This window comes from Chiloscyllium plagiosum, unplaced genomic scaffold, assembly GCF_037043375.1.
Source record: "Chiloscyllium plagiosum isolate Xiang-an unplaced genomic scaffold, Cpla_swu_hap1 HiC_scaffold_47, whole genome shotgun sequence".
Classification (NCBI taxonomy): domain Eukaryota; kingdom Metazoa; phylum Chordata; class Chondrichthyes; order Orectolobiformes; family Hemiscylliidae; genus Chiloscyllium; species Chiloscyllium plagiosum.
This window is the reverse complement of record NW_028270185.1, coordinates 4,227,258-4,250,961: the sequence shown is the minus strand read 5'-3', so window position 1 is coordinate 4,250,961 and position 23,704 is coordinate 4,227,258. Positions and strand designations below refer to the sequence as shown.

Sequence of the window (23,704 nt, the reverse complement as noted above, 5' to 3'; positions counted from 1 at the left end):
GTTTAAACGTAGCTGTAGCAAACCTGCCTGCCAGAATGCTGGTCCCTAACCTATTAAGGTGCAAACTGTCTCTCGTATAATTTATGCTTACCACAAAAACATACCCCAGTGATCCAAGAATTTAAATCCTTGCTTCCTGTACCAGTTCCCCAGCCACACGTTCAAGTCCATTATCTCCCTGTTTCTGGCCTCACCAGCCCGAGGAACTGGAAGCAAACCGGAGATAACCACCCTGGACGTCCTGCTTTTCAACCTTCTTCCTAGTTCTCCGAAGTCCCGCTGTAGTATGTTCCTCCTCTTCTTCCCGACATCATTTGTGCCGACATGTACCACCACCTCTGGCTCTTCACCTTCGTCCTTGAGGATTTCCTGCAATCTGTCTGTGATGTCTTTAACCCTGGCACCAGGGAGGCAACACACCATCCTTAAGTCCCGCCTGCTGCCACAAAAACCCCGGTCAGTTCCTCTCACTATGGAGTCCCCTATTACCACGGCTCTGTGCGATGTCCGACTCTTCCGCTCTGTCTCCACGCCAACTTTTGATTGACAGACCTGGTTGCCTCGCGGACTGGCAGTGTCATCTGTCTCTAATGTTTCCAAAAGATTCAACTTGTTCCTGACAGGTACTTCCCCCGGGGTCTCTTGCACCTGTCTCCTTTCTGCCTTCCTCATCGTCTGCTCTCTTCTGCTCTTTTCTGGTATGGTTGGTGTAATAACCTTGCTGAAAGTCTTGTCCAGAAAGATCTCGTTCTCTCGGATGAGCCTAAGGTCCTCGAGTTCTTTCATCAGTGCTGCAATGTGCTCTGTCAGTAGCTGAACGTGCACGCACTTTCCACACTTATAGGGCCAGGCACACCAGAGTCGTTGACCTCCTACATCAAGCACGTAGCACACTGAACCAGCTTGTCAATGGGAAAAAGTCTCTGGCTATCCTCTCTATCTTTGCCTCTCATCATCTTGTACTTCTCATCCTCCTTCGCTCCCATGAGAAAAGCTCCAGCTCCCTCCATCTTCACGACACCAATTCCTTCAATAATTTTGCAAGGCCTCTATTAGGTCACCTCTCAGCATTTGCTGTTTGTGTGAAAGTCATCCCAGCCTGGTCAGACTTCGTGTTCCAATCTATCAATACCGTATTATACTTGTAAATATTATTTTGCGTTTTTTCCAGTGCTTCTGCATTCTGTGTAGTTATAGAGACCAGCTACTGTACATCCTGTTTGAGTGGCTTATTCAAGGTATGCATGCAGTTTGCTTGTGTACAGGACATTTGCCATACCGAGGCAGTGCACAGTGGTTCAGATAAATTACTGAAGTCAGTGTTTGGTCTTTGTGATATAGTTAATGTGGATCATATGTTGTGTCTTTCCTTTATTGTAACCAAAACACGACCAAATCCCATTCAAAGTATCACTCTGTGTTTGCTGATTTATATTGACCCATGGCCTGGCAGAATTTAACAAATCTCATTCTTGTATCCAAGTCTCTCCATGACCATGCTTCCCCCCTTTCAATAACCTTCATCAACATAGTCTGTTGAGTATTCCCAATGTGAATCGTTCCATTTGTTGGTAGCTATGCTTACAGCTAGCTGAACCCTAGGCTTTGGAATTCCCTCCCTAAAAATCTGTGTCTTTTTTTTCTTGTAATAACGATCCTTAAAATCTTGAACCAATCTTTTGATCACTTGTCCTACTTTCTTGCGTGGTTTTGTTCCCAACGTCTGGGGATGCTCCTGTAAAGCAATTTGATGCATTTTGTGATACTAAAGATGTTATATAAATGTTTATATTCGTATGGGTGTGTTCACAGGTTATCACTGACTATCCCAGCATTTATTATTCATCCCTAATTATCCTAACAAATGTGTTGATGAGCTGTCTTCTTGAACTGCTACTATTCTTGGGTATGCATAAACCCACTGCGCTGTTAGGGAGGAAGTTTGAGGCTTTTGACCCAGCTACAATGATGAAGCACCAATATGTTTCCAAGGCAGGATGGTGTTTGGGTTCAGCAGCGATCTTGGAGATAGTGGTGTTCCCAAGCATTTGCTGCCCTTGTTCTTTGGAAGGCTAGGGGTTGCAGGTCTGAAAGGTGATTATTTATGAGCTGTTGTTTGGGAAATTCCAACTCGGCAACTGAATATAGGGTGTGATCTAATGATGAGTCACAAAGGTTTTATAGCATTTAAGCACTTGACATACACAGTTAGCAGGTGCAACTTTTATTTTCGGAATGAATATCTGATGACACCCCCCTGGCCAGTATTGCCAGTTGCATCATTCCACCCTGTTTGTTCATAATGTTTGTGCTTATTTAGGTGCCACTATGGTTATGCTGTTAGAATGTCTCTCAAAGTGCATGAGCAGAACTTCCCACATGTACCATGTACATCTTTCAGCTGTGTTGTGAGACGCAACCATTTTAGAATGGGATCTTAATGGTGGGTGAGACAGCAATTGGTAGAATGGATCCAAAAGGACATCTGTCTGCCTTTAATGCAGAAATTCTGAAGGCTTCTTGCTCGGATTCCAGTGGCCACATTACATTTTTTAATACTGTCCCAAGGATAAGTGTTATGTATTGTGGTACCCAAATATTTTGTTATGCTACCCTCTCTGTTGGGAGGCCCAAATAATGTAACTTCAGTAATGGCTGCCTGCTTCCCTGCCTTTCCCCTCTGTTGATAAGAGTTAATGTTTCAAGTCCAACGTGAATCTCTTCCTCAGAACTGGAGACATAGGGAAAATGGTGGATTTATACCTTTAGATGGACACGGCAGATGTTGCTGTCTTGATGCCTTTGCCACTTCAAGAAGAAAGTGAATTTCTTCTGAGACGCTATGGGAGCTCAAGGCAAGATACTGTGTGTTCGTGTCAGAGGCAGAGTTGGAGGACCCACTTCTGGAATACCCCAAGAGGAGCTACAAAAAAAACAGTCCAAGTCTTCTGACTCCGAGGGGGAGGGATGTTGTGATTTTAATGAGGTCAGCCAGATGGACCTCATTGCAGGAGTTCCCTGATTGAGGCTATCAATGTGGTGCAATCGGGAGTCCTGGCTGACCGATTATAAACAGGAGTATCAGAAATTCTAATCACTCAAAGCTGGCTCTGAGGGAACTTGATCAGTGTTAAGGATTGTCCAATTGTAAATAAAGGGTGACTTAGTGACGGAATACCAGCCTCTGTGGAGTTATTTCAGTGGTGAGCAGCAAGTGGAACAGAGGGGAAGGTTAGATGGTAAGAGAAATCAAAGATCACACTTAGATTGAAATTGGTTTACTCAATCCTGATGAAGGGCTTATGCTCAAAACATCAACTTTCCCGCTCCTTGGATGCTGCCTGACCTGCTGTGCTTTTCCAGTACCACAGACTCTGATCTCCAGCATCTGCAGTCCTCACTTTCTCCATTGGTTAACTCAGGACAAACCAAGGATTAAGCTGGAAATCTCTATGCAATATATAACTCAATTGTTTATAATTTGCTCCCCATCTCTAACTACCTTCAACTTATTCTTTAAACTGTCAATGCCTTTTCCTTCCATCCTCCTTCCCTACTACATTCAATGGTATATGGCAGTTGCACCTTAACCCTAAGTTACAGGCTTCCATCCTCCACTGCATTCTCTTCTTTTTCAGATTCTTGTTTTTAAAACTCTCCTCTCGTTAACAGAGTTGGCTGTCCTACATCTTCCACCCTTTCGCCAGGCATCTATTTGTCTTGTGCCTTAGTGAGTGCCGTGGGACATTTTTCTATATTTAAAAGCTCCATTAAAAATACAAGTTGTTGGACTACCCTGCTCAGGGATTTCTTCAAAATTCCCACAAGTATTTAATTGGATTTTGTTTGACTCTTCCTGGTACACAAATTAGATGTTCACTCAGTTCTGTTCAGTATTAATTTTATATTATATTAATGGTTTGTGTATTTCTTACAACATCCTGTGCCTTGCTTCACATTGTGACTATTGTGTTTGTCCTTCTTTAAATGAAAAGAACTTGAGACCAAGGTGACCGGCTGTCTACTCCAGAGTCAATAAAGTCAACAACTTGAGGCCTTGGTTTTTTTTTAAAGTTATCAATAGAAGCAGCCGGAATAGGTGTGCTCAAGCTCTCATCGAACTATGATTTTTTGGTTTAGCTTGCAGCAGTTGCTGGGATCTTGAAGCTGGATGGGGAAGCTCTTATTTCCCCTCTCTGTTACAGCTAAAGCTGTGGTTCTCTTCCTGCTACCAGAATTGCATAAGAAGAAACCTGTTTTACTGAAATTGCTTTACCATTGGTGTGTTCATGGGATGTTACTATCTTGAAATGGCTAAGTAGTGGTAGTTAATATGTTAAGCGTTTTGATAGAGCTACTGTTAAGCCAATTTTATTTTTATTTTGCATGTATTTTAATTATATTGTATGAATAAAGTGTGTTTTGTTCCAAGACAGCTAGTTTGACAAATCAAATTGCATGCAGAATGAGACACTTGGAACCTGCCTTTAAAATAAGAAAAAGTTAGGGTCTAGGATGGATGCTTCATATATTTTGAGGTGGTTTGGTCTGGTCCATAACATTCTGGCTGTATTTAAGATAATTATACATTCCATAATTTCTGACAATTTGAGTTGGATTTTCTTTCACTACCCTAAATCATCATCATTAATTAATCATCTATTCCTCTTCTATTTTGTGTGAGCTATCTACCTAAACAGGGCATCTGATGGATCTTGTTTTAAGATGTGATTTGGGGTAGTTGCTCACTGTAGCATTTAGATGCAATTTAATATGGAAATTTGAAATGCTGCAGTCAGTTTCACTCTAGTTAATTGTTGCTTTTAGTTGTTGATTTAGTCTATTTCACTTAATCCTCGAAATGAGTTACAAGTCTCCATCCTTTTTTTATCCTCATTTTCACTTGAAAATACTGACTTTATCCTAAGTGTTAAGAAAGGATATCTTACTACCAAATTAAGAAACTGCAAATGTTGCAAAATTGAAATAAGAGCCCAACTGCTGGAAGTGTTCAGGTCAGGTAGAGTCTGTGGACAGAGAAATAGTTAGCACTGCCGATGAAGCCGGATACTGACAAAGCGTCATCTCAACCTGAATCATTAATTCTGTGTCTCTCCACATGTTTTCAGGTCATGATTACCTTTCATCAGAAGCCATCAGTACAAAGGTCATTTTGACCTGTGCTGTTAACTCTGTTTCTGTCCACATGAGCTGCCTGACCTACTGAGTATTTCCGGTGCTTTAGTGTTTGAGAAAAAAAATTCCTCTGGTACAAACCTCACCTAAGCAGCTACCTCCATTTTGAGCATGAATGTTCAATGTGCAGGCATTGTTCACCGCACCTTTTTAAACATTTGCTTTTGAAGTTAACTCACTTTATTGCAATCAGGAGTGGAGACTTTGATTCTCCTTGTCCCTTTCAGTTGCCTAATGGTGCCAAACCCAATTGTAATATAATTATAAATTTGCCTTTAAAGAGACAGCAGCTATTTTGTTCTGACTGCATGTGTCAGTGATGCAATTCAAAAGATTAGCATGCTGCAGATGGGGTAAAACATAATCCAAAATGTGAAAGGAATTTCATTGTAAGAAGCTAGTTCCTGGAATTTGAGAGAGAATTATTTAAAAAGTACAAACTCTGGGATGGCCTGTGATCACCCTGACAGCCAGCACTTTTTGAAGCTATTTGGGTCTAACCCATCACTAAGTTCTCATCAACCCAGTAAAGAGAGTGCTTGAAAGTGGGAGTATAGGTGAATAAAGTGACCGGCAGTGGTGCTTTAGAGGCGTCCTTTTTCATGCATGTTCTATATCTCTTTCTATTTATGCGAAGTACATGTAAAAATGTTGCTTATGCTGGTGATGAAACCTAATGGAGTTTTTTTTTTAATTAAACTAATATTCTCTCAAAGATCTCCTTACCAAATTAACATTTATCCCCCTCCCCTGTGAGTATAGATTCCATTTACCAATCCTATCCACTACTTATACATGAGCTTGGGCATTTTGTGGATTGCACAAGTTGACCATTGTGGGCATCACAGCTGAACATTGCTTTCTCTCTGGCCAGCACTCATGCACTCGCAGGTCTCTTGGTAGTGTGGCTGGGTATCTCTTTCGTCTTATTCTGTGCCTTAAATGCAAGGGCACACAGGCTCTGTGAAAGGAGGCCATTTGGCCCGTCATGTCAGAACTGTTCTGTATCAGCAACATAAATTCTTATTAAACATCGAAAGCCTCTGCAAACATTGGTTGAAAGTCACAATACAATACTAATTAATTGGAGCAAGTTATAATTTTCGCGAATATATTGTATAGGGCCAATAATTATATATTATATAGGGCCAGCTTAGCTGTTGTTGCTTATTACAGCTAGAATACGGCAACTCTTTCATCATCCATGTGACATCTCCAAAAATTATCCAGCCATTTATTCCTAACCCTATGCTATTTCTACTTACCCTATTAATATTTATTTTCAAATATTTGCCTGTTTATTTCTTTAAAAAAAAGTTGGACTTTGTTTCCACTACTGTTTCTGTTCTGAAATCCCATATCATAGCAACCATGTTACATGGAAAGAAGTCTCAAAATTTCTAATCTTTAACAAACATCAATTGATGGGGCATTCTTTGCATTAATTCCATGGCTTTGAATTGCACCATCACTGAAGTTCTGACTTTGCCGTTTGAGCTGATTCAGGAGTGGCATGAAACGTCCTTCTCTGGTTGTAGTGTATGTTTCAAACAATACATTCTCAATCTGCACTTTGAATTACTGAAATTGAAATTATATCTCACTGTTCAATAATATTGCAGCTTGAAGGTTAATGAAACTAATTTTCTTATGACATTATTGCAAAGTTAACTCTTAACATGTGGCAGAAATGCTGAATTCTGTGCTGCAATACATTGTTCATCTTTCTGTACAGAATAACTTGGCTCATGTAAATGTCTTTAATGTGAACAGCGTATATCTGATATTTCTGTTTGTTCATTTTCTTTCTAAAATGGGTTTTACTGGTTAAAGGCAAACAAACTATTCCACCCACTCATCTGTTGAAGAGGCTAATCCTTTGATTGTGAGTCTGTCTCCTCTATCAATGTCAGTTCAAGAAGCACACTGTGCTTTGAAACACTGATTGCATTGCTATGTGCTGACTAAACCACGATGGTTGACTTTTGTGCTGCAGAGCAGCTCGTAAATCTGATTCCATTGTTTGATTCTGGACCTTTTTAAGAGTACTGCCTTTTTGATTGTGTGCAGGACAGCATATTCTTCCTGATATCATGTTGTGTTTCAATTCTCTTTCCAGGTCAGAATGTGGACTCACTTCAAAGGCACTCTGGACATAGCCAACTGTTCCCATCTTGTTTCCAGCCCACATTAAAAGCTCGATTCAGGGCACGTCAGGGTTCTCCACTGGTCTCACTGCTTTTACTGTACACTGCAACAGTTACTGGAACTGTGAGAGGGGATCTTTCTTTTTAAAAGGTATTTTTTTTCCTTCATGTTTTGACTTTATTGCTCAATTTAAGAGTAAAAATGCGAATATAAAATAGCGTTAAGCAACTCTCGCTAAACAGGAGAGCTCAGAATCCCGAAAATCTTAACTTTAGACTTTGCGTTGTGGTAATAAAAGGGTAGCTGTCCCCTTCTAGAATAGAGCTTTCATCTAATATTCTGAAAACTGGTGTCAGTAAGAATTCTGTCAATGCTCATGTTTGTGTGTTTCTCATTAAATTGTTTAAACCAGGCATTGTTAACCTTTCCAAAACTATAGATAAATTTTGTTAAATAAAAAAAATCAGTTGGGAGTTAATTATGTTCAGTTGGTGGGCATTCACTTGGCAGCTCCCAGGGCCAATATGGCAATGGTATTGTCCCCTACTTTTGGGCTAGAAGGTTCTGGTTCAATCCTACCTGCTCTAGAGGTTAGTTATAGCATGTCCAAACATGTTGATTAAGTTTTCTGTGTACTTGGCTGGAGGCTGAGGGGTTTTTGGCTGGAAGTGTGCAGTAAGCAATGTGTGGCTCTCCTTGTAAGTGGATAAAGACTGGGCTCCAGTGTTCTTTCCAGCTCTGTTTGGCTATCTGAATTCTAACAAGCTTATTTCCTCTGCTCTGTTGTTTTGTGCTAATGTGTATTCAAACCACACCAATTTGAGAAATGTCGTTTGCTTTAGGAAATTGTGACCTATTGCAAGCTAATAAGGCTCTCCCTTGGGTTTTCCAGTTGCAAATGTTAAAGTAACAACTGGGAATTAGAGACAGTGTGGTACATTTTTGACTATCAGAAATGTCTGACCTCGACTGGTGACAGAATAATTAAGGCGTAGAGATCCTTATAGTGGTTTTTATAATATTATAGTTTCTATTCACGGAAACACTGCAGTTCGTTTGTTTTTCAAAAAGCCCTTCTGCTCTCCACTGCAAAAAATATTTGCAATGTCTGTGGCATGAGTCTGGGGAGGTTCCTTGACCAGGTGGCAGTTCAATATTGGAGGCTGTCCTCACACTTGCACTAAGCTGTGATCTAGGGTAATAACAGTGACCCTGTGCTGCTGAACCCAAACAAAGAATCCCAACAGCTGCTCTGCTAGAAATGACTAAATTCAGCATGGAGTGAGGATTTAACCTGGTAATGTCCAGTCTGAGAGACTCCATACCCCACCAAGTAATCCATTTATCCACCAATCCCTCGGCAGCGAACTCCAGACTGTTATATTTGAATACTTGTTCTCAATTGGATGTCAGTTTTGTAATCCATCAGTACTACCTGGTATTAGGATTTCTGACTGTAAATCAATAAAATGAATCGAGGCAGCAGTGTCTTTTTCATTGCAAGTATTTTTTCATGGACTGGATTTTCTGATCATCATAAGAGAGAGCAGATATTAGCAATACAAAGAAGGTCTGAGCACACGTATGATTTTAACAGTTCCGATGACTGAATATGAATTTGTATAATATTATGTGAACTTGCATTGGCATTATTGGATAATTTCAGAGCTTGGATATAAAGTTTATTGAAGCATGTAAAAGCAATTGGAAGTCAGTTTAGCCTTACAATGTGGAATTTGCAATGCCATTTTAGGTCTTTTGTGTTCGTGTCACAATTTTGTAAACCATTGGGTCCTGGTGACACTTTCGTACTGTCAGGCTCAAGACAGATACGGCAGCCAATTTGCGCATACCAAAATCCCAGAAATGGCTGATAAATATATTTTGGTATATTGATCAAGGGATGAATACTGATAAGGGTACAGGGAGCACTCCTCCTCATTGTCCAGTAGTGCTATATGTCCTCTCAAACAGAAGAACAGTATTGGCTCAGTATCTAATTAGATGTTCAGCGTTGTAGCACTCCTTTAGTATAGTATTAAAGCATCAGGCTATGTTACGTATTCACCATCGACCCTGTGCTCACTAACTTACATAGGCTCCTAGCAGGACAGTCTCAATTTAAAAATTCTCCCACCTCTAGCATGCCTTCCTGTCTGCAATGACTTTCCAAGCATCAGCACCCCTGGACTTAGAGTCATAGAGATGTACAGCATGGAAATAGACCCTTCGGTCCAACCTGTCCATGCCAACCAGATATCCCAACCCAATCTAGTCCCACCTGCCAGCACCCGGCCCATATCCCTCCAAAACCTTCCTATTCATATACCTATCCAAATGTCTCTAAAATGTTGCAGTTGTACCAGCCTCCACCACATCCTCTGGCAGCTCATTCCATACACGTAACACACTCTGCATGAAAAAGTTGTCCCTTTTGTCTCTTTTATATCTTTCCCCTCTCACCTTAAACCTATGCCCTCTAGTTCTGGACTCCCCAACCCCAGGGGAAAGACTTTGTCTATTTATCCTATCCATGCCCCTCATAATTTTGTAAACCTCTATAAGGTCACCCCTCAACCTTCGACGCTCCAGGGAAAACAGCCCCAGCCTTTTCTGCCTCTCCCTGTAGCTCAGAACTCCAACCCTGGCAATATCCTTATAAATATTTTCTGAACCCTTTCAAGTTTCACAACATCTTTCCGATAGGAAGGAGACCACAATTGCACGCAATATTCCAAAAGTGGCCTAACCAATGTCCTGTACAGCTGCAATATGACCTCCCAACCCCTGTAGTCAATACTCTGACCAATAAAGGAAAGCATACCAAACGCCGCCTTCACTATCCTATCTACCTGCGACTCCACTTTCAAGGAGCTATGAACTTGCACTCCAAGGTCTCTTTGTTTAGCAACACTCCCTAGGACCTTACCATTAAGTGTATAAGTCTAGCTAAGATTTGTTTTCCCAAAATACAGCACCTCGCACTTATCTGAATTAAACTCCATCTGCCACTTCACTGCCCATTGGCCCATCTGGTCCAGAACCTGTTGTAATCTGAGGTAACCCTCTGCTGTCCACTACACCTCCAATTTTGTTGCTGGTAAGGAGTTTGATTGGTGGATTAAAACCCTGTAACTCCCACCCCTCAACAAAGCAGTGGGTCTACCTACACCACAGGGACTGCAACAGTTCAAGAAAGTGACTCATCACATTCTCATTGGCAATAAATGCTGGGTTTATCAGCCTGCTCATAAACCATGAATGTATGAAAGAAAAATGTCTGCTGAATTTCTTACTCCTGATCCCATTTTCCATTGTGTATGTACAGGGTGAAAAATGGGATCAGCTGATGCATTTGGGTTTTCTGCACTCCATATTTATTGTCCAGGTTCCAACATGGCAATTCAGTAGTTGGGCAGAATATCATGGAACAACCAGCAAGAGTTTATGTGGAGACAGCAAAAACAAAACAATCAGGATTTGTGTAAGATGTAGACCTAACAGCCTCATTATATTGCTGCAGTGTTCAGCTAGCAGTGAAATACTGCAAATGTTGCCTACGTTTTCTGTCATTAATAAGTTATAAATTATATTGAAACAGCTCTTCAAAACACTTCACGCGTTGAATTAATTCTAGAGTGCAGTGGTTAGGGTGTGCTTGTACATAATTACATTTTATGGGAAATTTTATGACTCAATATTTTTTAATTTGCGGCCATTTTGCAATGGAATAAGCTAGTGTTTGTAGATTGTAAAGACCCTTGGTGGTTCTATTTTGTGTCGCTTGAGAAGTGGTTTACAGTGACTTTTCACCCTGGCAGGATTTGACATTCATCTCAACCATGTTCGGAAAGAAGAAAAAGCGAGTCGAGATCTCAGCACCTGTGAATTTTGAGCACCGTGTTCACACTGGGTTCGATCAGCAGGAGCAGAAGTTTACTGGGCTTCCCAGGCAATGGGAGAGCCTCCTCGAAGACACTGCTAAACGTCCTAAACCACTGGTTGATCCGTCATACATAACACCTATTCAGCTTGCTCCGCGGAAGGTATGTTGCACAGTGGTTACAAGAACTGCCTTAGGATTTAAGATGTGATAAACCATTGATTAAACAAGGATAATTCCATGGCTGTGAAATCTTTGAAAAGAGATGTGAAAATATCTGGGGCTGTTCCCATTGAGAATTATTAAGATTTTTAATGTTGCAGATAGTCAAAGTTTTTTTTAAAATTGGAGATCAAATGGTAAAGGGTCATAGAGGGTCAGCAGTTTAAAATTGAATCGAAGTTGAAAAAAAACTTGCACACTGGCTAGTTGGAACATCAAGTACTTTGCCTCAGGCAATGGTTGAAATGGAGTTTGAGTATCCCAATGCAAGTTTTATAAACAGGAGGTATCAAGGAAAGCATAACATTGTTAATTACTTTTCAGTTGTCTTAACAAAGACATAGCGCAGCTAGTGGGGGATAAATGGCATCCTTTGTGTCATAAGCAAATGGCTTTGTTACTTAAAATAATCTTGCAACTGCCAAGGCGCCTACTATTTTTCAAGAACTTTCAAAGATAAATAAAGCGATTTGTCAGAAGCTCCCCAGTGACTGCAGGTAAATATTGCAGTATTGAGTTGTGGCAGATCCCTGAAGTGTGCTGAGCTTGCAGTGCTCACCCAGACAAATGGGGTCAAGTGTTAGAATTGGCTCTGGTGCTTCAATTGGCTTTCTGAGCTGAAGAGGTTTGAATCATCAACATTTTGACCTGTGCTCAACTATAACGATATATCCTCACAATCCCTTGTACAGGGTTAGATTCTGGGTGTGTTCTGATGTAAGTGCTATTCTTAATGTAAGCACCTGATTATGTGTCACATGTGGGGTAGAAAAACAAAAGAAAGTTCTAATATTACTTCAGTTTTTTTTACAGTAGGGGCAAACTTTGAGAGACACTTGTCTTGTAAATCCAGAGGAGGGGCTCACAAAATCTATTTATTCACATGAACTTGCATAGATCTTGAGTTGCTGATACTGACACATCCTGGGTGTTCCTATTTAGAATGAATCCTCCAGTGAGGCTGTCAAGGTCATGAAATTTAAACAGAACAAACTAGCAGTAAAGAATTACATGCACCCCTAAGACGAAATTTTTCAACCTTTCCAGAGTCATATTGCCAAGGTTTGGGCAGCTATGTGTGTCTCAAGTTTGGACACTCCACTTTGGTTTGATAATATTTATTTATTTAGAAGAATTGAGTTCTAATGCCATTGGCTGTGACACTGAGTCTCAATACTGAAGTTTAGCATGAACCAGTATTTATTTCTGACCAGCCTGATTTAGCATTCTTTAAGCATGGAGACAGTTGCTATGATGTCCAAGCTACAGAGAGCCGTGTTAAGTTGGAGTTTGTTTGCCTGACACAGAATTACACACTTTCTCCTTTGGCACACCTCCGTGTTCTGAGTGCAAAACAGTGTTTAGATAGTTTGGCAATACTGTGGATGCTGGAAATTGGAAAAATAAACAAAGTGTTGGTCAGCAGTTCAGGCAGCATCTGTGCCGAGTGACAGAGTTAACGTTGCAGATTGATGACCTTTTGACAGAATTCATAGGGACTGTTGCTTGCCTAACAAACACACAAGTATTTTATTAATCATCACTTCAATTGTGTGCCTGCAGTACTGGTTTACTTACTCAGTCTGTTAGATTCAGCGCTTCCCTGAATTCATCCTCAGTGGCATTGACATTTTATTGCTTAAATGAATTACCAAATCCAGTGATAAATTGAAAAGAAGTTGATACCTCAAGTTGCTATCCTATTGATGACTGCTTTCTCTTTAAGTGACTGTATCCATTTTGTTTAAGTGACAAAGTTGAAGTGAACTTTGAGGCTAGTTCTTTGATTTTCTGAAGTTACCTCGTGAATGAATGACCTAAAACAAACAAACAAAAACACAAATTGCTGGAGAGACTCTGGCAGCATCAATGGAAAGAAAACAAAGTTAATGTTTCGAGTCCTGTGAAATTCAGGATTCAAAACCCTAACTCTGCTTTCTCTTCACAGATGCTGCCGGCATTCTGTTTGTTTCTGATCACCAATATCTGCACTTCTTTGTGTTTATTGAATGAATGTTGTAACTGCTATGAATTTAAGACGTCTGTGTCCCGAGCATCCAAACTTCTAATGGTGATTGTTTGCAAAATGCTTCAACTTTGCAATTTTGTCATCCTCTTGAAACCCAGCCTTTTACTGAAAGTCCCTAAAATCATTGGAATTCTTGTTTGTTTCTGAGATTTTGGAACCACCTTTTCAGGTTTCATTTTCTGTTTGCTCGATTATGAGGTGGTAATGGGTGAAACAGTTTGGAACTGTCAGAACGTGCAAATTGTTTCTGCCGGATATATCCGTGCACCTGATTAAGAATTTAGCTGAAGAAGTAAAGGCAGGAGTAGGACATGTGGCCCATGAATCTGCTCCACCATTTTATCTGATCATGTTAATCTCTTAGCCCAATTCTACTTTCCTGCCTCCTCCCCTGTATCCTTTGATTTATCTCAATCTTGGATTTGTTTAATGGATGGAATATCCAAAATGTTCTCTGACAGCCAATTACAAAGATGCGCAGTTTTCTGAATGGTGAAATTTCTCCTCATTGCTGTCCTTAGTAATGGGCCGATGATTATCCTGTGAAAGCGCCAGTTCGTTCCCCAGCCGGGGAAGGCAACCTCAGCATCTAACCTGTCAAGCCCTCTCAGAATCTTGTATACTTTAATGAGATCACCTCCCATTCTTCTCAACGCCAGATGGTATAGGCTTACTCTGCCTCTCTTCCCAGGTGCCAGTGTGATGAAACTTCACTCATTGAGTCATAGAGATGTACAGCACAGAAACAGACCCTTCGGTCCAACCCGTCCATACAGACCTCATATCCCAACCCAATCCAGTCCCACCTGCTAGCACCCAGCCCATATCCCTCCAAACCCTTCCTATTCATATACCCATCCAAATGCCTTTTAAACATTGCAATTGTACCAACCTCCATCACTTCCTCTGGCAGCTCATTCCATGCACGTATCACCCTCTGTGTGAAAACATTGCCCCTTAGGTCCCTTTTATATCTTTCCCCTCTCACCCTAAACCTATGCCCTCTAGTTCTGGACTCCTTGACCCCACGGAAAAGACTTTGTCTATTTACCTTACCGATGTCCCTCATAATTTTATAAACCTCTATAAGGTGACCCCTCCGCCTCCAACACTCCAGTGAACACAGCCCCAGCCTGTTCAGCCTCTCCCCATAGCTCAAATCCTCCAACCCTGGCAACATCCTTCTAAATCATTTCTGAACTCCACCACTTCCAAGGCAAGTGCTTTCTTCCTTTTAATCTGAAGAAGCAAGCAGCTGTTATTTGCATCATTTACAATCTATCCAATTTTCTGCTGCAATTGGACATAGGGACTTTTGAGAAGCATGGAGTATTTTGGTCTCGCATCAAGGACTCCCCTAATCTATTGCACCCTTTGCAACCATACATAACATTCCTTAACTTCTGTGTTTTGTTTGTATACAAGGTCTATATGTTAGTTTCACAAGACTAGGGGAGGCTTTTTTAAAAAATGCGGAGAGAGTAAAGGATTTTCAGTGGGTCAAATTGTTTTTCAAATCACTGTGGACAAATAATGGCAGGTATACACAAGTTTGTGTTTGGTTGTGTAACTGGTTTCTTCAAATAATCAGTTAATCTTTATCTGTTTTTGGTGGATCCTCTTGTGCAACTATGGTATAAGATTTTCCCTTTCTCACTCAGGTTCATCTCTTTGAATTAATTTTTCAGTATTCATGCATTTAGCCATTCCTTGTTAGTCACCTGTTTTTCTATCTCATGATCTAACTATGAACGCTAACGATAAAGATTCAAACATTTGAGGTCATTTTTGTGCACTAAGATATGCTGTCTCTTGATTATGTTTAAAGTGTCTTTAAAATGGAGTAAATGCAGGTTTCTGCAGAGGAGTGGGAGGTGACAGCAGCACTCCATCATGAGGCACAACGAGAATATAATTGAGGAGGAAAAAATGTGCTTTGAGATGGGCCTCACGGAATCTAGTGTCGGTCTGAAGCTGTCTGTGCCTGGGACTGACTGGTACTGAGCTGCACAGACATCCTAGCCAGTGGATTATGTGACTGTAGTTTAGGTTGTCTTCATTTCTTCATTAACTTGGCAAAACGTTCCTAGATTTTAAAGACATCAGTGTTTAAAAGAAATCTGGCTTCAATAAATGTCTCATTAGGATGATCTCAGTTTATATAACCGTCTTTTTGTCAATAGATGGCATTCAGGAATACAGCGTAGTACAGAATGTTTAATTACATCAGGTCTTTGCTCGATGAAATGTTTTTATCTGGTGAATTGCGTTAAGCAGTACAGGTTATTCGGGTGTCAAGTCTCTGCACAAATGTCAACATTCATTCTTCTCATCAAGGCACTTGTAAATATTAACAAATCAATAGACACATCTGTTGATGAGGTTTCCTATAAATATTTTAAAGATTTCTGCTTTAATGAGCAGTACTTTGGTATTTTTAAACTCAGGCTTAATCCTGGTTTAATTTTGCATGGGGATTGTAAATAGCTGCCTTTTCAATTCGATTTATTTTTAAGACCAAAAACTAGCAAAGAGGAGCAAAGCCTAACACCATCCGTGACTGCTTAGCAATTCACACTGCGAGTAGGGCTGCTAATTGGGGTCGATTGTACCTCAGCAGTAGTACGTTCAGAAGACAAAGGGGCAGATTTTGCAGAGAATAAGGGAATGGTAGCCCTGAAATAGGAGGTGGGGAGGGGGGGGGGAGTTGGAAACAAAACTAGATGAATTGTCTGTTTATCCATTCTCTATCTCTATTGGACGTGAGGCAAAACAGAGAAATGTGACTGGGGATTTGGGTGGTAATTGTGCCATCACAACTCTTCAGTACTGTAACTGTAATAATTGTAATAATCAGAATAATTGATTGGGGTTGACGAGTAAACAGGTAATCTTCTGTCAGCCTAGGTTTCTTAGAGTGAAAAGTGTTGATGTGCATTGGTGTAGCACTACAATGTAGATATGAGTTTGAAATTGGTCACATGAAATGAGTTTTGACACTCAGTCACATTTTTTTATGGACACCCCAAGCAAAGGCTAGTAGCTTTCTTGTGAGAGTGATAGTTGACTGGGATAACTAGAGCTTGCTTTCCCAGGATCCATTTCTGAACAGAAAAGTTAGCTCATCCATCCCCTTGCCACCAAATGTCTGGTATAAACAATTTAAGTGGACAAAATATAGCAGCTAAAATGAGGAGGTGCAGGTGTTGGACTGGGGTGAACAAAGATAAAAATCACAACAGATTATAGTCCAACAGGTTTATTTGGTGGAAGTACTAGCTTTGAGGTAGCAGGTAGCTAGTGGGCCAGGATCATGAGACACAGAATTTATAGCTCAAGATCATAGTGTCATGCAACTGATACGATATATTGAACAAAGCTAGATTCCTGTCAAGTCTTTGATTTTTAAGAATGGATTTCAGGTTTCAATTCATTAATATGTAAATCCAAGAACTTCTTTCAAGTCACATTCCCAAGATAACTTAAGGGTTTATTAAAAAAAAGTGATAGCTCAGACGATGCATTAGAGGTGTGAGGTTGGAGTCTGTTTGTATTCCGATCAAAGATGACCGAACTTTAAACACAAATTTAAAATGTTCGTATCTTTGAATAGTTATGGGTATGACTGGCTCATTATAGAGTCATAGAGATGTATAACACAGAACAAAATGTACATTTTGTTTTAGCTCTTGAATATTTTCAGTCTTCTCCATCTTTGTCAGTTTTTTTTATTCACTAAGTCTTCTATTAACCACTTTCCTCTATGATTTGATTAGATTAGATTAGATTCCCTACAGTGTGGAAACAGGCCCTTCAGCCCAACAAATCCACACCAACCTTTCGAAGAGTAACCCACCTAGACCCATTCCCCTCTGATTAATGCACCTAACAGTATGGACAATTGAGAATGGCCAATTCACCTGACCTGCACATCCGTGGGAGGAAACCGGAGCACCTGGAGGAAACCCACGCAGACACAGGGAGAATGTGCAAACTCCACACAGACGGTCACCCGAGGCTAGAATTGAACCTGGGACCCTGGTGCTGTGAGGCAGCCGTGCTAGGCACTGAGCCACTGTGCCGCCCTAACCTTTTGATTGTTTTCTTGCCTTCCCTACTATTCTTCACTTTGACGTTTGGAGTAAGACTTGAAAAGGTGGCTGGCAGGGGCTTGGCTTTGAGCTGGTGTGAGTGTGAGATGGTGTGATGTGCACCTACTGCTGGTGTCATTTTGTAAGTTAACTTTTGAAGCCTTGAAGAATACCTGCAAAGCAAAGGGCAATCTAGATGTCCATTCAGTGAGTAGAATAGTGAACTGCTGGTCTGGGTGGTTATCGCGTTTTTGTCATTTACCACTTGGGATCTGTTCTGTGTAGGCATATCTTAAACTCCTCACAACATTGGCCATATTGTCTGCTTGACTTTCATGTCCAGTAAAAAGGTACCAGTAAGTAAAACATGCATCTGGGTGAATAATCGAACCTAATTGCTTATGCAAGAATTGTACCTTATAGCTGAAAAACAAAGGTTTACTGACTCGTCAAGCAGGTGGAAGAATGTGTTCTTTGGGGCTGAGAAAACAGAGTAATCTTGTACACTAGATTGATATGCACTGTGTCAATAGCTGTTTTCTGATCCTATCTTGTCAAAATGGCATCAAGGTTGTTCAAACCGAGGCATGATATAGCTTGGCAATAAGTGCTGGCGTGGCCAGTGATGCCCACGTCCCACCAATGAATAAAAAAGAAAAGGAAAATCAGAGTGAATAGCAGGCATCAACAGGTCATTCACTTTACTGGGCATAAGTTTAGTAGGTAGGAAATCCTGGCTGGATTTGCATATCTCTGACCCAGTATAAACAGCAATGTGTGAAGTCTAACCTCCAGCTCCTTGATTTTTTTTTCCCCAATTTTCTTATCCTTTAAGACACTGCATAAAAGCTGTTATCTTCTGATCAAGGTTTTACTCATCTGACCTACTATCACTTCATATGGCTCAGCCTCATAATTGCTCCTATGAGGCACATTGAAGTTGTTTATTACTTTAAAGGCACCATATAGCTATTGGTGGTTATTCTATATGAAACTGCAGAGAATTTGAGACTTTTTAAATCATATATAGAAAATTTGGCCTAAATCCATCTTTACTTCTGTTTCTCGCTCTTCTCTGCCATAACTGTTGACCACTAATGCTGCAGCTCTCTTGTTCCTCAACCAAGTGGCCTTCCTTTATTTGTGAACTGGAGCATTGCCTCCTGTGGCTATTCCCCTCTGAAGCAGATATTCTGTTTTGGGTAGAGACAGCCTCTCAGAGGAAAACAGAAGTTGTAGTCAGATCTTGGGCACTAAGAATGAATCTTATGTTAAACAGGGTTTGTCAGGATTTAAAAGAATAATTGTTTAGGAGACTCTCCTGTCAAGGGGCACAGGCAGGAGGTTCTGCAGCAGTAAGGATAATATGTTGGTTTCCTGGTGCCAGGGTTAAGGGCATCTCAAGACATTTGAAGCATATTGTCAAAGGGGAAGGTAAGGAGCTAGAATTTGTTGTACTCATTGGCAGAAATAACACAGTTAAGGAAGCTAAAAATCACACAACACTAGGTTATAGTCCAACAGGTTTATTTGGAAACGCAAGCTTTTGGAGCACTGCTCCTTCAGGTAGCTGTGGAGTGGTATCAAAACAGATTTTATAGCAAACGATTACAGTCTCGTGCAACTGAAACAATCTTGATGAGATTGTACTGTAGGTCCCTAATAGTCACTGCGAAATTGAGAAGCAAATATGTAATGAGCTCTCAAATATTTTTTTAAAATGTTTGTAGTTGTAGGGGACTTGATTTTCAAAACATTGACAGGGATTGCCGTAGTGTTAAAGGTTTCGATGATGAAGCATTTGTTAAATGTGTTCAAGAAAATTTTCTTTATCAAAATGTAAATGTTTCTATGAGAAAAGGAGCAAAACCTGACCTCTTGGGTAATAAGACAGGGCAAATGACTGAAATGTTCATAGGGGAACGCTTTGGACTAGTCATCTTAATATTATTTGTTTTAAAATAGTTATGGAAAAGGATAAGTCTTCCATAAAAGTTAAATTTTTAAGCATGGTAAGGCAAATTTCAAGGGGATAAGACAAGAATTTTTAAAATTTGATTGGAGTAGATTAGTTGCAGGTAAAGGGGTGACTGATAAGTGGGAGGCTTTCAAAATTGTGATAATGAGAGTTTAGAGACCTTATGCTCCTATTAGAGTGAAAAGCAAGATTGATTTGATTGGGAGAAATGGATGATTAAAGATATTAAGATTCTAGTCAAGAGTAAAAAAGAATCATGTATTAGTTCAGAAAAGATTTACAAGGATGTTGCCAGGGTTGGAGGATTTCAGCTATAGGGAGAGGTTGAATAGGCTAGGGCTGTTTTTCCTGGAGTATCGAAGGCTCAGGGTGACCTTATAGAGGTTTATAAAATCATGAGGGCCATGGATAGGATAAATCGACAAAGTCTTTTCCCTGGGGTGCTCGAGTCCAGAATTAGAGGGCATAGGTTTAAGGGTGAGAGGGGAATGATATAAAAGAGACTTAAGGGGCAACTTTTTCACGCAGAGGGTGGAACGTGTATGAAATGAGCTGCCAGAGAGAGTGGTGGAGGCTAGTACATTTAAAAGGCATTTGGGTGGGTATATGAATAGGAAGAATTTGGAGGGATATGGGCTGGGTGCTGACATGTGGGTCTAGATTGGGTTGGGATATCTGGTCGGCATGGACGGGTTGGACCGAAGGATTTGTTTCCATGCTCTACATCTCTATGACTGAGATATAGACAATTGGCATCGACTGAATTTCTTGAAGAGTATAAGAGTGTATGCGCATACTTTAGAAGGAAATTAGGAAGGCAAAGAGGGGATATACTATAGCTTTGGCAGATAAGGTTAAAGATAATCCAAAAAAGATTCTACAGATATATTAAGAGCAGGAGAGCAAATAGAGAGAAAGAAGTCACCTGAAAGATCAACGAGGTCATCTTTATGTTGAACCTCAGAAGATGGGAGAGATATCAAATGAATATTTTGCGTCAGTTTTTACTGTTGAGAAAGGAATGGAGGCTGGAGAACTTGGAAGTAAATACTGATGTTTTGAAAATAGTCCACATAACATAAGAGGAAATGCTGCATGTCTTGGAAAACATAAAGGTAGATAAATTTCCAGGAACTGACCACGTGGTACTCCAGGACGTTTTGGAAAGTTAGAGAAGAAATTGCAAGACACCTAGCAAAAATATTTGTATCATTTATAAACACAGGTGAAGCACCAGAGGACTGGAGGATGGCTAATGTGCCATTGTTTAAGAAAGGTTGTAAGGAGAAGCCTGCAAACTATAGATCTGTGAGTCTGACATTGGTGATGGAAAAGTTATTGGAAGTGATTCTGAAAGATAGGATTTACGTACATTTGGAGAGGCAAGGATTGTTTAGGAATAATCAGCATGGTTTGGTGTGAGAAAAATTCTCTCTCAAACTTAAATAGAGTTTGTTTAATGAAGTAACCAAAAAGATTGACGAGGGCAGAGTTACTTACTTGGACTTCAGCAAAGCCTTTGGCAAGGTTCCACATGGTAGACTAATTAGAAAGTTAGATCACATGGGATTCAGGATGAGCTTGCCAACTGGATACAAAATTGGCTTTCTGGTAGAAGACTGACTGGAGGCATGTGACCAGCCATGTTCCACAGGGATCGGTACTGGGTCCACTTTTGTTTGTCATTTGTATAAATTATTTGGATGAGATTATAGGAGGAATGGTTAGTAAGTTTGTAGATGACACCAAAATTGGTGATAGAGTGAAGAAGTTATTTAAGATTACAAAGAGATCTTGATCAACTGAGGATCTTCTCCCAAACTTTGAAGATCTTGATCAACTGAGGAATAGCAGATGGAGTTTAATTTGGATAAATGTGAAGTATTGTATTTAGGTAAAACAAACAAGCACAGGAATGGTGCAATTAATGGTAGAGCTCTGAGTAGTGTTGTAGAACAAAGATCTAGTGGGTCAAGTATATAATTCGTTGAAATTTGCATCACTGGTAGACAGGGTGGTAAAGAAGACGTTTAGCATGCGTGCCTTCATTGATCAGACATTTGAGTATAGAAGTTGGGATGTTATGTTGAGGTTACTGGACGCTGGTGAGGTCTCTTCTGGAGTACTGTGTACAGTTTTTGTCTGTTTCCACACTGACTGATTCTATGACTCGTTGAGTGCTCAATCATGACCAGCTCACACTTGAACCTATCCATCTTCACCCAAGCCTTTGTCCCTTGTATTGTGTGAACCCATCTGCAGAGTAACTACAACTTAGCTCATTGCATACTGAATAAAATATTGTGCTATTGCCCCCAGTCCCTCGTTCACAGTGACTGAGTGGGCCTCATGAGATTAATGCTGTAGTGCTCCTGATTTGGTAATTGCATTGTGAATCGCATGTATTTCTATGTAAATAGAAAAGCTTGCTTGTAATGTACAAAGGAACTACTATTCTCCATAATTAAGGCCACTGCCTTATTGTGATTGAATTGGCCAAATTCCATTTTTATTACGTGTTAGTCAAGTGTTTTTATTGGTCTTTTGGGTATCGCATTCTGAAATTCTGTCTTAATTTAGGCACCTTTCATTACCAAATGGAGCTGTGTGTGCTTAACAGAATGCAATATGATGTGGATTTTTGTAATTCCCTGAATCCAAATTCTGTTTCCAGTGCAGCTGTGACCTGTAGGAAATGCATGTGTGTTAGCCTTAATCTAATGATTGTGTTTGCACGCATAGGCGGTTCTCACCAGTGTTTTACTGTCATATTCCTGTTATCTATTCATTTCTCTCCACTTTAAAAAAATCTATTGAGATTTAGAGTGGGAAGGGGTCAGTTGAAAATTTCAGAGTTGAAATTAACCAGTTGTTACTCAATGAAGATATTCAGAGTTATAGAGTGAGCTGATGAAGTTAAGATACGGTTCAGCCTGATCGAATTGAACGGTGGAACAGGCTTGATGACCTGAATAGCCTCCGCTTGGTCCTTGGTTGCGTCCTACAGATAAATATTCCAATTCTGTATAAAAATAGTAAATGTCTACTCTAAGTGTATAGTTTTGAGACATCCAGGCAAGCAGCCACATATTAACCCAAGCATTACGTGTAATCAAAGCATTGCTGTTATGCCGTAGAACAGGAAAGTTCAATTACAGAAGAATTATAACCCCATTTATCCTGTTTCTGACTTAATCCCGCATGCCCATCCTGTCACCATATTCCTTTTATTCTCCTTTCTACCACCTTTCTGACTGATTCTTAACTTTAGTCATCAACATTACAGTCTCAACGATATAGTATCCTCAATTACAGCAGGTAACTATTCTGTTCCTGAAATGTGATACTGGTCATTTGTCATCAGCATATTGCATCTGATTTCAAAGGTGCTTCTTATAATGTATTATATCTGCCAGTGTTGTGTAAGGTTGACACAGAATTGCATAATATTTGCATGACAGAAGCAGACAGTTTGGCTCAACTGGTCTGTTTTAATACAAATGCACCATCCCCACAGACTTCATCGAACCTAATTAATATTCCCTTCTAATCCTTTCTTAACTTGTGTGTAATGTACTGGTGCTAGTTGTCTTGACTACCAACTATAGTAATGAGTTCCACATTCTCACCACTCTGAGTGAAGGTTACTCCTGACTTCCTTATTGGATGTAATTACCTTATATAGACTATCTTCCACAAATGGCATCTAATTTCAGTCTCCTTCAGAAATGACAATATCTCTATATCTATCTTTTGTGTCCTGGAAACAATTCCCTGCAAATGGCAGATGATGTGAGATCAATGAGATGAATAAAACTGAGATACATTATTGTTAGCCAAAAGGCAGAAGGCTACAGAATTAAGTCTCTCAGGTCAACCATGATCTCGTTAAGTGGCGCAACAAAGGCTTTATTTTTATTCATTTGTGTTGCTGGCAGGCCAGCATTTGTTGCCCTTGAGAAATTGGGGGTGAACTGCCATCTTGAACCGCTGCAGTCAATGTGCTGTAGTTTGACTCTCAATGCCCCTTAGGGAGGTAATTCCAGGATGTCTACCCATGTCAGTGATATATTTCCAAGTCAGGATGGTGAGTGGCTTGCAAGGGAACTTGCGGGGAGTGGTGTTTCCATGTACCTGCTGCCCTTGTCCTTCTAGAT

General features: G+C 40.3%; 1 protein-coding gene across 3 annotated transcripts in view; it reads left to right on the top strand.

The window, feature by feature from the left end:
* pak4 (p21 protein (Cdc42/Rac)-activated kinase 4) overlaps window positions 1–23,704 on the top strand; it is a 132,806-nt gene that overhangs the window by 73,227 nt on the left and 35,875 nt on the right. For 2 of the 3 annotated variants that reach the window (XM_043680743.2, XM_043680742.2), the window contains 2 exons: window positions 7,316–7,494; window positions 11,166–11,390. In XM_043680743.2, the coding sequence (XP_043536678.1) occupies window positions 11,187–11,390 (204 nt within the window). In that variant the 5' untranslated portion in view covers window positions 7,316–7,494; window positions 11,166–11,186. Of the gene's footprint in view, window positions 1–7,315; window positions 7,495–11,165; window positions 11,391–23,704 lie in introns of those variants that run through there. The other variant, XM_087983859.1, reaches the window with a different exon arrangement.